Source organism: Callorhinus ursinus, unplaced genomic scaffold (assembly GCF_003265705.2).
Source record: "Callorhinus ursinus isolate GAN/ISIS: 27379988/994484 unplaced genomic scaffold, GSC_fseal_2.0 scaffold24, whole genome shotgun sequence".
NCBI classification, from domain to species: domain Eukaryota; kingdom Metazoa; phylum Chordata; class Mammalia; order Carnivora; family Otariidae; genus Callorhinus; species Callorhinus ursinus.
The window spans coordinates 23,904,081-23,918,158 of record NW_027397086.1 but is presented as its reverse complement, the minus strand read 5'-3'; the positions used below and the strand labels follow the sequence as shown (position 1 = coordinate 23,918,158).

At 45.8% G+C, this 14,078-nt stretch overlaps 1 protein-coding gene across 5 annotated transcripts in view; it reads right to left on the bottom strand.

Annotated features, from left to right (window-relative positions):
- Positions 1–14,078, bottom strand: part of ABCA1 (ATP binding cassette subfamily A member 1) — a 126,710-nt gene that overhangs the window by 50,072 nt on the left and 62,560 nt on the right. For 4 of the 5 annotated variants that reach the window (XR_012373529.1, XM_073876622.1, XM_025888383.2 and 1 more), the window contains exons 8-11: positions 9,483–9,575; positions 4,804–5,044; positions 3,299–3,438; positions 2,849–2,965 (exon numbers count right to left, since the gene is read on the bottom strand). Coding sequence is in view for 4 of the 5 variants with exons in the window: in XM_073876622.1 (XP_073732723.1) it covers positions 2,849–2,965; positions 3,299–3,438; positions 4,804–5,044; positions 9,483–9,575 (591 nt within the window). In the remaining variant the exon portion in view is untranslated. The remainder of the gene's footprint in view (positions 1–2,848; positions 2,966–3,298; positions 3,439–4,803; positions 5,045–9,482; positions 9,576–14,078) is intronic. The other variant, XM_025888384.2, reaches the window with a different exon arrangement.

The window sequence follows — 14,078 nt, the reverse complement described above, 5'->3', positions numbered from 1 at the left end:
GGCAAGGCCAGAAGGATGTGTCCAGTGAGGCCACTGATCACACGGCCGTTCCAGGGTACTTGAGGGGATTAAGCCACCTAAGATCACCCTTAGGAGTGAAAGCAGGGAGAAAGCAGGGTCTCGCGATGAAGGAGAAAAAGAGCGGCTCAGAAAGGAGAACAGTGTAGTGTCAGTGGGCTTCGTGACGCAACAGAGAAGTGCCTCCCAATCTGGGGGGTGGCGCAGTGCACGTAGACACAGCTGGAAACAGCAGAAAGATAAGAGCTACCACAAAGCAGAATGGTGGTTGCCAGCGGCTGGGAGTGAGGGAAATGGGTAGGTCAAAGGGTACGGAGTTTCAGTTATGCAATGTGAGCTAAGTTCTGGAGATCTAACGCACAGCACGGTGACCGTCGTTAACAACACTGTACTGCCGGGGCGCCTGGGTGGCTCGTCGGTTGAGCGTCCGAATCTGGTATTCGGCTGGGGTCATGGTCTCCAGGTCCTGGGATTGAGCCTGGTGTCAGGCTCAGCACTCAGTGTGGATGGAGTCTGCTTATCCCTCTCCCTCCCCCTCTGCCCCATCCCTGCTCACGTGCTCTAATAAGTAAATCTTAAAAAAGTAATACTGTATACTTGAAAAACTTTGCTGTGAGGCTACTTTGTGAGGTGATAGATATATTGATTAGCTTGATTGTGTTGATCATTTCACAAGGTATATCAAAACATGTTGTACAGCTTAAGTATATACAATTCTTTGTCAATTATACTTAATAAAGCTGAAAAAAGAAAGGAACACAAGAGCTACCCCCAAAGAAGCAGAAGCCTCAGGCATCACCTCACATACCAGACACGAGGCTGTAGGGGGTAGAGGACTGAGCAGCCCGAGCTTGTGGACTTAGAGGAACACTACTTCAGAGAGAAAAGAGAGCAGCTGAGGAGGCCCCTTCAACTTCCACCCACAGACTGAGGAGTCCTGAGTCAGTGTCTCCAGCTGAACCACACCTCCCTGCCCTCCGGGCCTCAGTACCCATTGGCCTATTGGACATCCCCACCATCCTCCGGCTAGAAATCTTTCCCCCTCCACAATCAAACAGCCACCAGGCTTCACCACCTGCGGAAGCCTTGGCCCCCCACTTGGCTAGTCTCCACTCTGGTCTCTGTCTTCCATCCTTCCATACTTCAATCCACCTGACGTATCAGATTAATGTATTTGGATCTCTCGTTGCTTAAAACTTGTTCATGGTCCCCCAGAGCTTAAAGTAAAAGTTCTTGGTTTCACACACAAGGCCCTCCAAACTATGTGCCATGCCTTCCTCCCCAGCCACAGTTCCTACATTTCCTATTGCACATCCTGGGTTCTGCCAGCAGAATTACTAACGAATGCCATGGCCATGTTTATAAGAGCTTTGTCCTCTAAACACCGGGAGCTAGGAGCTGCTGGAGCATCCAAGCCAAACTCTCCACTTAAGAGTAGGGGAAGCAGCTAATATTATATGTCAACTATACTTCAATTAAAGATTTTAAAATAAGGGACACCTGGTTGACTCAGTTGGCGGAGCATGTGACTTGATCTTGGGGTTGTGAGTTCAAGTCCCACGCTGGGTACAGAGATTACTTAAAAAATAAATAAATAAAAATCTTAAATCTTTTTTTTAAATCAATTGATCAGTAGAGTAGGGGAAACATCTATCTGCCTACAGACCAAAACATGTGGAGTCTCTTCAACAGGACCCCTCATAATCTTCTGAGACACAGAAGCCGAAGACATCGAACAAGTAAAAATCAGATTCCAAGAACAGGACCAGGAGGAAGAGGCCCAAGACCACACCGTACGTCTACGGCGCAGTGCACGGCTGGGTCACGTGAATCCCTTCTAGAGGAGATACCGGAGCCCAACAGAGAGCCATACTTGAAGGGCATGAGTTGTTATTACTAGTCAGGAATTATTCCATATATCCATGCAAATTATTGTTCATGTCTTTCTCATCCAAGTCCCTTCGTTTTTAAAGGCCCCAATTTAAGAATTCTGCATATGGAACGGGCCTAGAGCAAAAAGGTGACTCCAGCTTTCCCATCACTGGAAGGCCCCCTGGGGATCGCACTTCTCACCCCACCCCCACCCCCAGGGCATCAAGCGGGAATCCTAAGCCTGGGAGAGCACCTTCCAAGCAGGCACTGCCTGTAAAACCCAGCTGCCCTCTCTGATCAATGAGGTGTCAAGACAAGAAACCTGGTAAAATCCATTCCTGCTTCTTAATGGCAGCAGAAACAAAAGAAAGAGGCCTCCCTCACCATGGAGATAGGAAATAGTCTAATGATTCTCTGACTCAGCCCAAGGCAGGGATGATGTGATTAAATGGCACTCAGGCTCATACAGAGGAAACATTCTGTTCTTGCTCAGACTCCTCCGCTTTTGAATCCCAATTGTCTCTAGAGCACTTATCCCTTTCAAGTGGCTCAGAAGCACTCAGGGCAATTCCCCTCCACACCTTAATGGTGGCTGCCTCAGGAGCCAGGAGCCAGGCCTTTGCCCCCACATCTGTGTCGAGACCTACCAAGATACAGGAAGGCTAAATAAGATGCATGGTTGGCTTCAGGACCAGAAATGACAATAGGCAGGGGCCTACAATCACCAACACCAACCCTCACTAAGTTTCTTGGAAAACGGACTTTTGACCACCAGACACATGGATGCAGGTGTGCATGAAAGCATTATCTGTGCACCCTCCCCAGCAGCTGGAGCTGTGCTTACTACATCTATCCTGGTTAAATGTAAAAATTCCCATCTCAGTCACCTCTGGGAAAGTGACCAGAAGCTCCCCTCTCTAGCATCAAGCAGGCACACAGTAATCCGAGGGACACTCACCCGAACAAGGTCCATTTCCGGGTTACTCTCCATGAAGGTCCAGATCTTGGGGCTGAGCTCTTCCCACATGCCTTGCACATCATGAAACACGGCCAGTTCCTGAAAGGTCTTATTCACCTGGAGTCAGTTGCGGGCCCAAAGGCAGCAGGAAAAAAGGAGAGAGACAGGGCCATGAGACATTCAGCTGCCCCCTGACGAGATGCTCCATCGCTGTTTCCAGTCTTTCCCCATCCCTAAGAAGTGCCTGCAGCTATGATTCAAATACCCAAGGCTGGAGAGCTGGCCCTCCACAGTCAGCTCTGGCCTGGGCTACACTTGCGGTTCTCCCTCTTTGGAAACCCCAAAGAGCCATGAGCATAATCGATATAATCCATTTAAAGCCACCTTCACTTTTTTGCCCATAACTCTAGGAGGATTCTGGAGAGGGATTTCTAGGCCTGTGCAGCTTACCTCGGCCATAACCTGTCTTGTGGCTGGAGTGTCAGGTGTATACAGGATCTTCCCAACAAGCAGAGGCTTGAGAGCTTTCCATATGATGCGGGAAAGAGGACTGGACTCCAAATTCTTCATCAGATCATTGCAATAAGGAGCTATGAAGAAGACAAAAAGCAGATATTCATATGCATGGTCATATACTTGTAGGAACTAACAAGGGCTTTGGAGCTAGCCAAACAGTCCTGGGTTCAAATCCCAGTTCCACCACTTATTAATAGCTACGTAACAAATAACTTCACTTGTGTGAGCCTCAGTTTGCTCCTCTGTAAAAATAAAGTTACTCTGTACTTGGCAGAGATGTGGTGAGGATTAACAGATGTTATCTATACAGCCCCTACAACAATGCTTGGCAAGTAATCGGAGCTTATTATAACACTGATGAGGGATAACTCACAACCGAGAGGATCTAGAAAAATGTTTTTACTGTGCACATACCTCCATAACTCTAGATTCATAGTCTCATGTCAGCTTGCCAATCTGTTTTCATTGAGAACAGAGAGCTGAATTTAGATTTTAGTTTTCGGGCTAAAATAAAACATTTCCCTTTAACAGGTCTCATCACAAGTATATGCAATATATGTAATAAAAATTCCTAAAGGAAAAATCCAAAGTTATGACAGACAATGAGGTTTGGCTATCCAGAAGGATTCCTGAATTTTTTTAAAAAAAATTCATTTTGGGTTTTTTAGATGGCAAGCATCCTCTATATGCTGCAGAGAGGATATATTAAAAAAAAAAAAATTTGCTCATAGTTCTATCTGCTTTGCAAGTGAAGGTTCCCTTGGGTTGGCTTGCAAGTGAGGAAGTGGAGCAGAGAGCATTTCAGAAAACTGCCTCTAATGCCATCCCCTTCAGGCTTGCAAAGCAACCTGCTACGTCTGGAGTGCTTTACTCCCGAAAAGAATAAAAGGTTCTTGTGTTACAGTAATGCATAAAAAGCTACCTCACTTGGTGTCTGAAAGAGACACCTGCGGTTGGAAATGAAGAAAGGCTCACTTGCATCATGTTTTCAAGGAAAAGGATGCCATTGTCTAAAACTGTAACATTGGCCCTTGCTGCCACCAGACACAGAACACACATCCCCACGAAACTGCCCAAGTGTGAGAAGCAGATATGGAGTTACAAGGTTCTTTAACACCACCTTGCAGCTAAGCACCAAAAACAAACAGCAGATCAAATGCCTGAGTCTGATGGTACACACACCACATTAACAGCTGTCTCAGAGGCCATATGGTTTACGGGGAAAAAAAAAGCACGGGGCCAGGCAGATCCGGGCTTAAACCCGGCTCTTGTGGATTCGCTACCGTGTGGCTCTGATCAAGTCACTTAACCTTGCTGAGCCTATAAAATGTGGGGACAGGGGTAAACATGAGGGAGGGGGGACACGGGACCCAGGCTAGCACAAAGGGGGGGCTGAGGCTGGCCGGCCGCCCGGGGCCTCTGTCTACGGAGACACTCACTTGTAGAATTGTCATAAAAGCTGTCAGCATCTTCATCCGTGCCGTTGCCGCCAAAGAGAGCTTTGTAGTTGTTGTCCTCGTACCAGTTGAGGGACTTGATCTTCAGGCCCCCGCCCTCGGGATGGCCACAGACGATGCGGGACACGGCTTGGTATATCTGGGTGGACGAGCTGGAGCTGTTCACATTGGTCAGGAACATGACCTCCTGCCGCATGTCGCTCCAGCTGTTCATGCTGAACAGCTGGTGCCCGGGATCGGGAGGAACAAGGGAGGGAAGGAGGAAAAGAGGGTTGTCACGAGGGTGGGGGAAAGAGAGAAAGCGGCAGCTTATTTTCTTGCCCTCTCCAGAGCCACACCCCAGAACAGACTGTGTCCTGTTCTCTGAGCCTTGCGATGGGATTGCCAGAACACTGCTACTCCGTTGGTGGTCCTGGGACCAGCAGGGGAGTTATGGGCAAGGTGCAGATCTATCCAACCACAATTCAAATCTGCATTTTCACAAGACACCCAAGTGATCCCTATGCAAATTAAAGATTGAGAAGCACAAACCAGAAGTCAGTGGAGCCCCCGGTGATGGGCTTTATTTCATTTAGATTATCTTCTGGTTGATGGAAGAGAAGGCTTTCTCTGAACAGCCACTGTGTTCATACACATCCGTCAGGAACTGCTCACACCCTAGAGCCCCGTCCTTATTTCTAAAACACCTTAAACTTCCCTGTGGGAACTGAGAACGCCTCTGCCCCTGGGAGGGAAAGGAGCGTGTGTGAAGTGCCCATCCTGGTCTCAGTGAGGCGTTCGACAACACAAGAAGCGTTAACGAGTGAGACCCAGGGCTGCATCCCAGGGATGTGTCTCATTCGCTGCCAGCCTTACAACAGTCACTTCTCTGAGGGCCCAACTTCTCGCCAAGACGATGAAGCTCAACAGAGCATGGGGCAGAGTAAATCACATGGAATAGAAGAGAAAGCCCTGCACAGGATGAGTCCCACGTCCCAGCAGCTACGGGCCGTGTCTGTGACTTACACCCAACCAGCGCTTCATCCCATAGATTAATGTGCTCCAGCACCTCGTAGAATTCTTGGCCCAACTGTTCTTATCATTACTTATCAAGCACTTTGCATTTCTACACATTTCACAATAAATCAGTAATAAATCTCTACATTCCTTGAAATGTCACTGCATGTTCTCACCACCCGAAAGACTGAGCCATGGAGGGCAGAGGGGAGAGACCCAGGGGCCCTGCCCACGCCCTGTAGAAGCCCTAGATTCTGAAACCGTGTGCCCAGTTTTCCATCTCAGCCTTCTGGTTCCTTTGGGTCACACGCTCCTTGATACTGTAGATCCTGACTTTGCCTTCTGCCTCCAGGGGGAAACCAGGCACTCCAGGGGTAGGTCAGAGGTCACAAACATTTCTCCCTCAGAGGGAGCATCTGACATATGGTACAAGAACAGAATTGGGTGGCTAGCTTTTCCTTACTTTATCTTTTCATCACCTGGATGAGGTATCTGAACAGGGAGGGCAGAGGTAGCCAGACCACCTTTCCTTCTGTTGGTGGGTAAACAGCACTGGAGATGTTTTAATGACAGTAAGTGAGAGCCACTCACTTCTCTTTCCACAGGCTGCCTCACTACCACCAGCCCCCAACCGAAAGAACAAACTTCTTCCCACATAAAACCAGTGTATCTTTGGACAGAGGCACCAGAATGATGGAGTTATTCCAAACTGTTGGCTCTTCCCAGCACCTGTCTTGGGGTGAACTCCTACTCATTTTTTTACACCTCAGCTCAGTGTGAAGCACTCCCACTCACAGGGAAGGGTGGCCATTTGTCCTCCAGCCCACGGAAGACGGTGTTTGATAATCATCTGTGGAGCAACTGAATGGCTGGCTGACTACTTTCTCAAGACACTGCAATGGCCCCCTTCTTCCCGTGCCCCCACCTTAGTCTCTTCCCAATTTAACAGCCAAACTGTAAACAGTCTCATACTCTAGGTCACATCATATACCCTGTGCTCCAACCCCCCACTGGCTTCCCATCTTGCTCGGCTTAAATCCAGCCTTACCAGGCCTGCACGGTGCTCACCTCCCTCTCCGATCTCAGCTCCCAGCACCCTCTCCCTTGCTCCCTCTGTTTTGGCCACACCATCCTCCTTCCCGGGTCTTTAAATACCTTCCTTCATCATACCCTACATCAGTGTCTTTGTATCTGTTCCTGCTTGGAGTGGACAATATATGGTCATTTCTTCAGGTTCAACTGTCACCTCGTCAGAGAGGACTCCTCTCATCACCCCGTTGAAACAATACCTCGCACCCTCTATCCTTCTTACCCTGCTTTATTTTTCTTCAGCACATTATATGCTGACCTGTTTATTTCTAACTCCCACCATGCAAGCCCCACGAGAACAGGAAAGCTAGTGTGCTCGCTTCTGAGACCCCACCATCTAGCAATGCCAGGCACCTGGTAGGGGCTGAAGAGATGGGCTCCCCGTCCTGCCTTCCCTGTCTCATCAAGCACACCTTCCCTGTCAGCCAGATGTGGAGCTCACGCAGCTTTCACTCATCTGGTTCCTAAAGTCCCCACTTCTACCCAACTGCCAGGCCCTGTTAATTCGCATTTCCTTCTTTGAAGAGTATCCTTTCTATTCTAGTCTAGTTTCCACCAGAGTTCATCACACAAAAAGTAGGCTCTGGCAGCAAGAACGTGGGGTTTGTAGTCCAACAGTCCTGGGTTCAAATCCTAGTTTTTGCCAACTAACTACCTAGATGACTGTGAGTCCCGCTCTTCTGAGCCTCCGTGCCATCTGTAAAATGGGCAGAATAAGACCCACTCACATTTGTCATGTGAACAATACAGAGAAATGGGGTGAAACTGCATGAATCGGGGGAGGGCCTCAGAAACTGTTAGCTCCCTTTTCCTTTCAAGGGTGATGCTTTGGTCAAAACATCCAACTTTCTTTCAAACACTGAACAGATACACATGTGCATTTATTTATCTTCTCCCCATCTGTCTCAGGAAAATAGCAAGTTTGACAATAAGTAACTCATGGTCATGGTTACTTGAAGGTGTTCCACCAGAGCACCGGGTGGCCCTTGCTTGCCCTGGCCCAGGGAGCAAGCAGGGCACAGAGAAGCAGCTGCCAAGAAAAATGATACATGGCTCAGTGGAGACTTTCTGCCTCATCAGCAATGGGAACATCACATGCTTTCAATTATTTGTCTTACCCTGGACAAAAGGCAGACCAGTGATGTAAGAGAAAACACTGTACCCAGACCCTAAATTTAGAGACACCCTCCCACGTCACAGTCTCCGCTCTGCTTGCTCTAAGGCTAGGAGGAAAGCTGGGAGAGCACAGGGTATGCCGGTGCCCACTAACAGGACCCTAGAGCAACGGCTATGGACTTGCAAGTCAGTTTCTGTTTTTCTTTCTGGAAGAGCCCCAGGTGACCCAGCTTCTGCAACTACCTAAAGGTCACCAGCATTCACAAGCAGAATAACAAATGGCAGGCTGGAAAGGACTTCTCCCGAAAAGGACCCAAAACACAAGCCTCTTTAGTCAGACACCCATGAGCAGAATTCAAAGAAAAAAGAAAACTGAACTAAATGCAATACGCCAAACTGTCAACAGGGCTTAATCTCCGTGTTTTCCAAATGCTCTGCACTTCCCATCATGGACGTACAATACTTTTATTCTCGGAAAACTGAATTTTGGTATTTGAGAAAAATAAAGCAAATACCAAAAAATGATTTAGAGAAATGATTCAAAAAAGGCAGGACCAAGGCTGAGAACATTATTCCTATCTACTGTCCTGGACATTTAGGCCTGACTATTTCTGACGGCCGCCCCCTGGCTCAGCTCCTTATACACTGGGCTCCAAACAGCTCCTCTTCTCCAAGTCTAACCTGCAACAAGGTTGGGTGTTATGTATGTCACACGCCGGCCGCCAGGCAGAGAAAAGGTTAACTGCTTTTGCCAGCACCCACAGGCCCCCCTGATCTTGTGCATATAAAGTTATTCTGATACATTTGTCAACATGCAGACCCAAAAGGCAAACGCGACTTAATGTTCATCAAGAAATGGCATTCCCAAAGGCGAATGTCAGAGGCCAGGTGTTTACAGGGGAAGGTCTGAATTGGGGCTATACGCCATCCTCTTTAGTTAGCAAACAAACGTTCTGGTAAAAAGACCGGCCTTGCGGGGGCGCCTGGGTGGCTCAGTTGGTTAAGCATCTGCCTTCGGCTCAGGTCATGATCCTGGAGTCCCGGGATTGAGTCCCGCATCGGGCTCCCTGCTCAGCAGGGAGTCTGCTTCTCCCTCTGACCCTCCCCCATCTCATGTGCTCTCTCTCTCTCAAATAAATGAATCTTAAAAAAAAAAAAAAAAAAAAAAAAAAAAAGACCAGCCTTGCTGGGGTCAGAGGGTAACACTGGGAGAAAGTTCTAGATTAGGTACCGGGACTTCAGCCACAACTAATTAGCTCTGAGACATCTCTGCATCTTGGTTTCTTCATCTCTAAAGGAAGGAGCTCAGATCAGATGATTTTTAAGTTCACGGATGCTTCTAAAATTGATTTTATGCGTCACGTAATATTCAAATCAAAAGGACCCCCTAAGCCACACTCGGGGTAGAGAAAAAGTCAGAGTGGATGGTCTGCCTCCTGGTGCTGAAAGACACAACTTACCTCTTGGGCCAAAGTCCCGAGACTATCCAGCAAAGTTTCTGTAGCTTTAACCAGTTCCTTGTTCAGGAAGGGAGATGTAGAGTTTAGTTCCCTCTGGAATGAGAAAAAAATACTTTGTTTCTAAGCTCAACTGTAAACCTGAAATCTTTACTGAAAATAAACAATTAAAACTGTTCACAATCTTGTGTTTAAAAGACAAGAAACCCACTCCTAACCAAAATAAGACACTAAAATTATTCTAACTGCCAGTCTGCAGGTTGTTTTAGATAAGAATTACTAATCCTCTAACGAATGCTTTTAAATAGTGTAGAAATATATATTTAAAATTATTTGATATGCAACAGATAAAACCATCTCATGCTGTGGGGGTTGGGGGGGGAGTGTGTGTGCCTCCAATACAACTCTGATGACAAATTCCCAACTCTGTCTGCAAGATGGGCAACAGAGGAATGACCCTGAAAAACAAGTTTGTAATGGCTCACAAGAAAGGAAGACTATGTAAAGTTTAAAGCTGCCAAAAGCATGGAAAGGAGAAATTCTCGCTCATTCTGCTCAAGCCAGCACTCACACTGGAAACTTAATACAGAATGCTTATTTTTGTATTTACTTTTAGTCAGATCTTTATATTTACTCATATGTATATTTAATTGCTGTTATATGCTACCTAGTTTCACAGCAAATATAAAAAAAAATAATTAATTGGGCCCAAGGAAAAGATAAGTTAGGGCAGAAAGCCTGCCCTAGAAAGGAAAAATAACAATGATGCATGGACCCTGAAGCCAGAATTACAAGAGCTGAGGAGCCTCAAATGTGGGTTCTGAGTTTTCAGGCTTCCAAAAAGAAAAAGATACAGGGTTAGTTTCATCATTTTTATTTGTTAAATAGAAAAAAACAGTTTCTGGGAAAACCCGTATTTCCTTGGCGCTTCTATGGGCATCATTTTATTTAATATATCAGATACCTCTTTAATCTAGAGAAGGCTGGGCTATTTTTTTTAAGATATATTTATGTATTTTAGAGAGAGAGCACGAGCAAGGGGAGGAACAGAGGGAGCAAAACTCAAGCAGACTCCGTGCTGAGCGTGGAACCTGATGCGGGGCTTGATCCCACGACCCAGAGATCATGACATTAGCTGAAATTAAGAGTTGGATACTTAAACGACGGAGCCACCCAGGCGCCCCAAGCCTGGGCTATTTTGCTATTTGTCTTGTATCAAGAAATGTTATGAAATCATAATACAGACTATGTGGAAAACAGCTGGAAGTGGACAGAGTTCATCATTATCTCAGAACTAGCAGCTGGGGAGATTTTTCTTTAAAAAGAACTCCAGGGGAGGAGGGCACCTGGGTGGCTCAGTTGGTTAAGTGGCTACCTTTGACTCAGGTCATGATCTCAGGGTCCTGGGATCAAGCCCCACCTGCACTGGACTCCCTGCCCACTGGGGATCCTGCTTCTCTCTCCTTTCCACTCATGCTCTCTCTCGGTATCTCTGTCATATCTCTAATAAATAAAATCTTAATAAATAAAAAAAAAGAGATCGAGATTGATAGATAAATAGGTAGGACTCCAGGGGCCCCTGGGTGGCTCAGTAAGTTAAGGGGCCGACCCTTGATCTCAGCTCAGGTCTTGATCTCAAGGTCATGAGTTCAAGTCCCCTGTTGGGCTCCACACTAGGTGTGGAGCTTACTTTAAAAAAAATAAAAAATAAAATAAAAAGAACTCCAAATACAGATTAAAAGTTAGTATCATAATGATCATCATAATATCCAAGCCAAATCCTGAATGTACATTCCTGATAAAATCTGTCTAAAGGTTCTATGAAAGAATCTGTCCAGCCTGACTTATGAGCTCTCCTAGAGCGGCTTACTCCCCAGGGTCCACCTTTCCCACACTCCCCGTCTTCAGATGGGCCTCTGATTACCCTTAACCACTATACTCAAGTAGGTCTCGGTGATGCAACTCACAGATTGTTAACGATGATTCCATTAAGTAATCACGAGCAGAAACAAGAGGGAGATTTTTGGTTTTTCACTTTCTTACTACAGGTTTACATCATCACTAAAGGTTAACACATTAAGAGTTGACTCTACAGAACCTACAATAAGAAAACTAACAAACTGAGAGGTCTTCATTGGAAGGCATGGGAGGTAAAGTGTTTCTATGCTTCCATCAGGCTCACAAGATGACGCACACTCAGAATTGTGCAGCAAAACAAAAGAACGCCAAATTAACTGAATGTCCTTTTCCACAGTTTAAACTTTAGTAGTTAATCCATTTTTTTTTAATAAAGTCTTAATGGAAATAAGATTCTGATGATTGTTGTCACTTTGTCCCCTCTTCTCTGATTATGGGGACCCGGGGTGGCTACAGACCCCTGGGCAAATGGCTCAATGCATCAGCGTTCGTGGCGTGCACATGGGCTGGCGGTGTCAAGAACGCTGAATGAGAGGATGTGTGCAGAGCATCTCACACAGCACTTGGCACACAGTGAGCCTTCACAGTTCTCAGCAATGTCACCCCTGCCTTCCTCTTCCCTTCACCGAAAGTTTACCACCAAAACTGAAGGGCTTTCTAGTTCTTGAAAAAACATCCATCCTCCCTTCCGTTTCTTGGCTAGCTCTCGAAGAACTGTTTCTCCTGTCGAGGCGGCCTCCCTCCACTGAGCAGAGAGCTAGAGTTGTCATCTCAAAGCCCATCAGCCACTCCCAGTGTGCTATTTCTAACATTAGAAACCCTCTTCAGTGCAAGACTAAGACCTAATTCCTGAAGGCTTGAAATGAATGCACCTTTCCTCCCTAAGGCCCACCTTTCCCTCAGTGTTTGCAAAACTGTGAAACAAAAAATATTAAGCAGATGAAATATATACTTATGGTAAGTAATGATCGGTGGATGAAATATAACTACAGATGTAATTTGTATCACACATGCACACATATAAACTTGTCCCAAGGTTGACATTTAAATCGAAAGACTGAAAGGAAAAATCATCACCACGTTTAGGTATGTGTGTACATCTATGCCTACATACATACACACGTGTGTATGCACACACACACTCACCTTAATGCATATGCAATCTCTTTATAATGATATTGATTTTTTACGTTTACAGTAGAGAGAGAATTTCTTTTCTAAGTTTATTAAGCAAAAGAAGTGAATCTACAAAGAGGAAATATTAAATTTAAATGGCACCAATTGCCCTTGACAACAACCAAAACCATGGCAGACGCGTGTGAAGGAGCAGCTTCCGTGGCTACAGTGTGGTCTCAAAGCTCTTGCACCAGCACCAGCTGCCGCGTTTGTTAAGCGTGCAGCCTCCCAGCCCTCGGAGACCTACTGATTCAGAAGCGAGGCATGTGAGCCAAGAAGCCTCGGGGGTTTTTTTTGCACAGAGAAGTTTGAGAACCACTAAGCTACAGCCCCTTGGACAACGTTCATGCCTCTTTTTCACAGCCTGCTTTGCACGAAGGTGGCTGGTTGTGCATTCTGGTCAACACAACGCTGTCTGCTTTGGATGGTGAAGCACTGAAGATAGGCCAAGCCGTTCACCCGGCTCGACTGGGATCGGAGGTGGTGCACAATGCATGTGCGGCCAGAACGGCCCCACCAACTGAGTTCACAGCCACCAAGTGCCGAAGGCCAAGTCTTAGCTGGTTTCAGAGACTTGGCCTGCTGTCACCATTTGCAGTCACCTCTCCCCTGAAGGGTACTAATCAATCAGCAGTGCATACTGTTCTCAGATGATGCCTTCCTCATCTGAATGAATTTAAACTTTCATAGGTACTGATTTTCCCTTCAGGTTTTTCAACTTAAATGTCTTAACCTTTGAGGCAGGCTTATTCTTCTTGTTTTAAAAGCTACACAATTCAGCAAAGCTCCACACACGCACTGCATGACTGTTTAACCCATGAACACCACAGCTGACCACAGACATAAATATAAGGACTTCATCATATTTACCGTGGATATCAGACTTTCACATATTCAGACACAAATGCAATACCACATCATATAGTTATTGTCAACAGTCTGAGCTCTGGTTTGCTTCTAATTCAGGTTTTGGTCTCTAAGAGGAACATTGGCTAAAGCCATCCATAAGTAATAGGTAGGACAATCAAGGTCCTTTTTAGGATCCCTTTTTATACTAACTGTTGTATGAGATTAAGTGCTCAGTATTCATGAACATAAGTATTTGCAACCTATTGTCAATACAAATAAACTTTCATTTTCAAAGATGTGTTGGAGTTACACACAGGTGTGGGCTGACATGACAGGGTTAAAAAAAAAAAACAACAATTTTTTTTGTTGCATTGTTTAAAGCTCAGGGTATCCAGATATTTTGCTTCAGCAACAGAGGAATGACCCTGTTATATGCTACCTAGTTTCACAGCAAATATAAAAATTCAGCATTGTTTAAAGCTCAGGGTATCCAGATATTTTGCTCAAGACTTCATTTTACTTTTCTGTGCTTGGATGTTATAAAATATAGAGAAGAGACTGAGGAGAATCTGCAAACTAAATATTACAAATTCATGGGGGGAAAAAAGGAAAAGAAAAAAAAACAAATTCATGGGGAAAAGATGGGCTATTCAATTA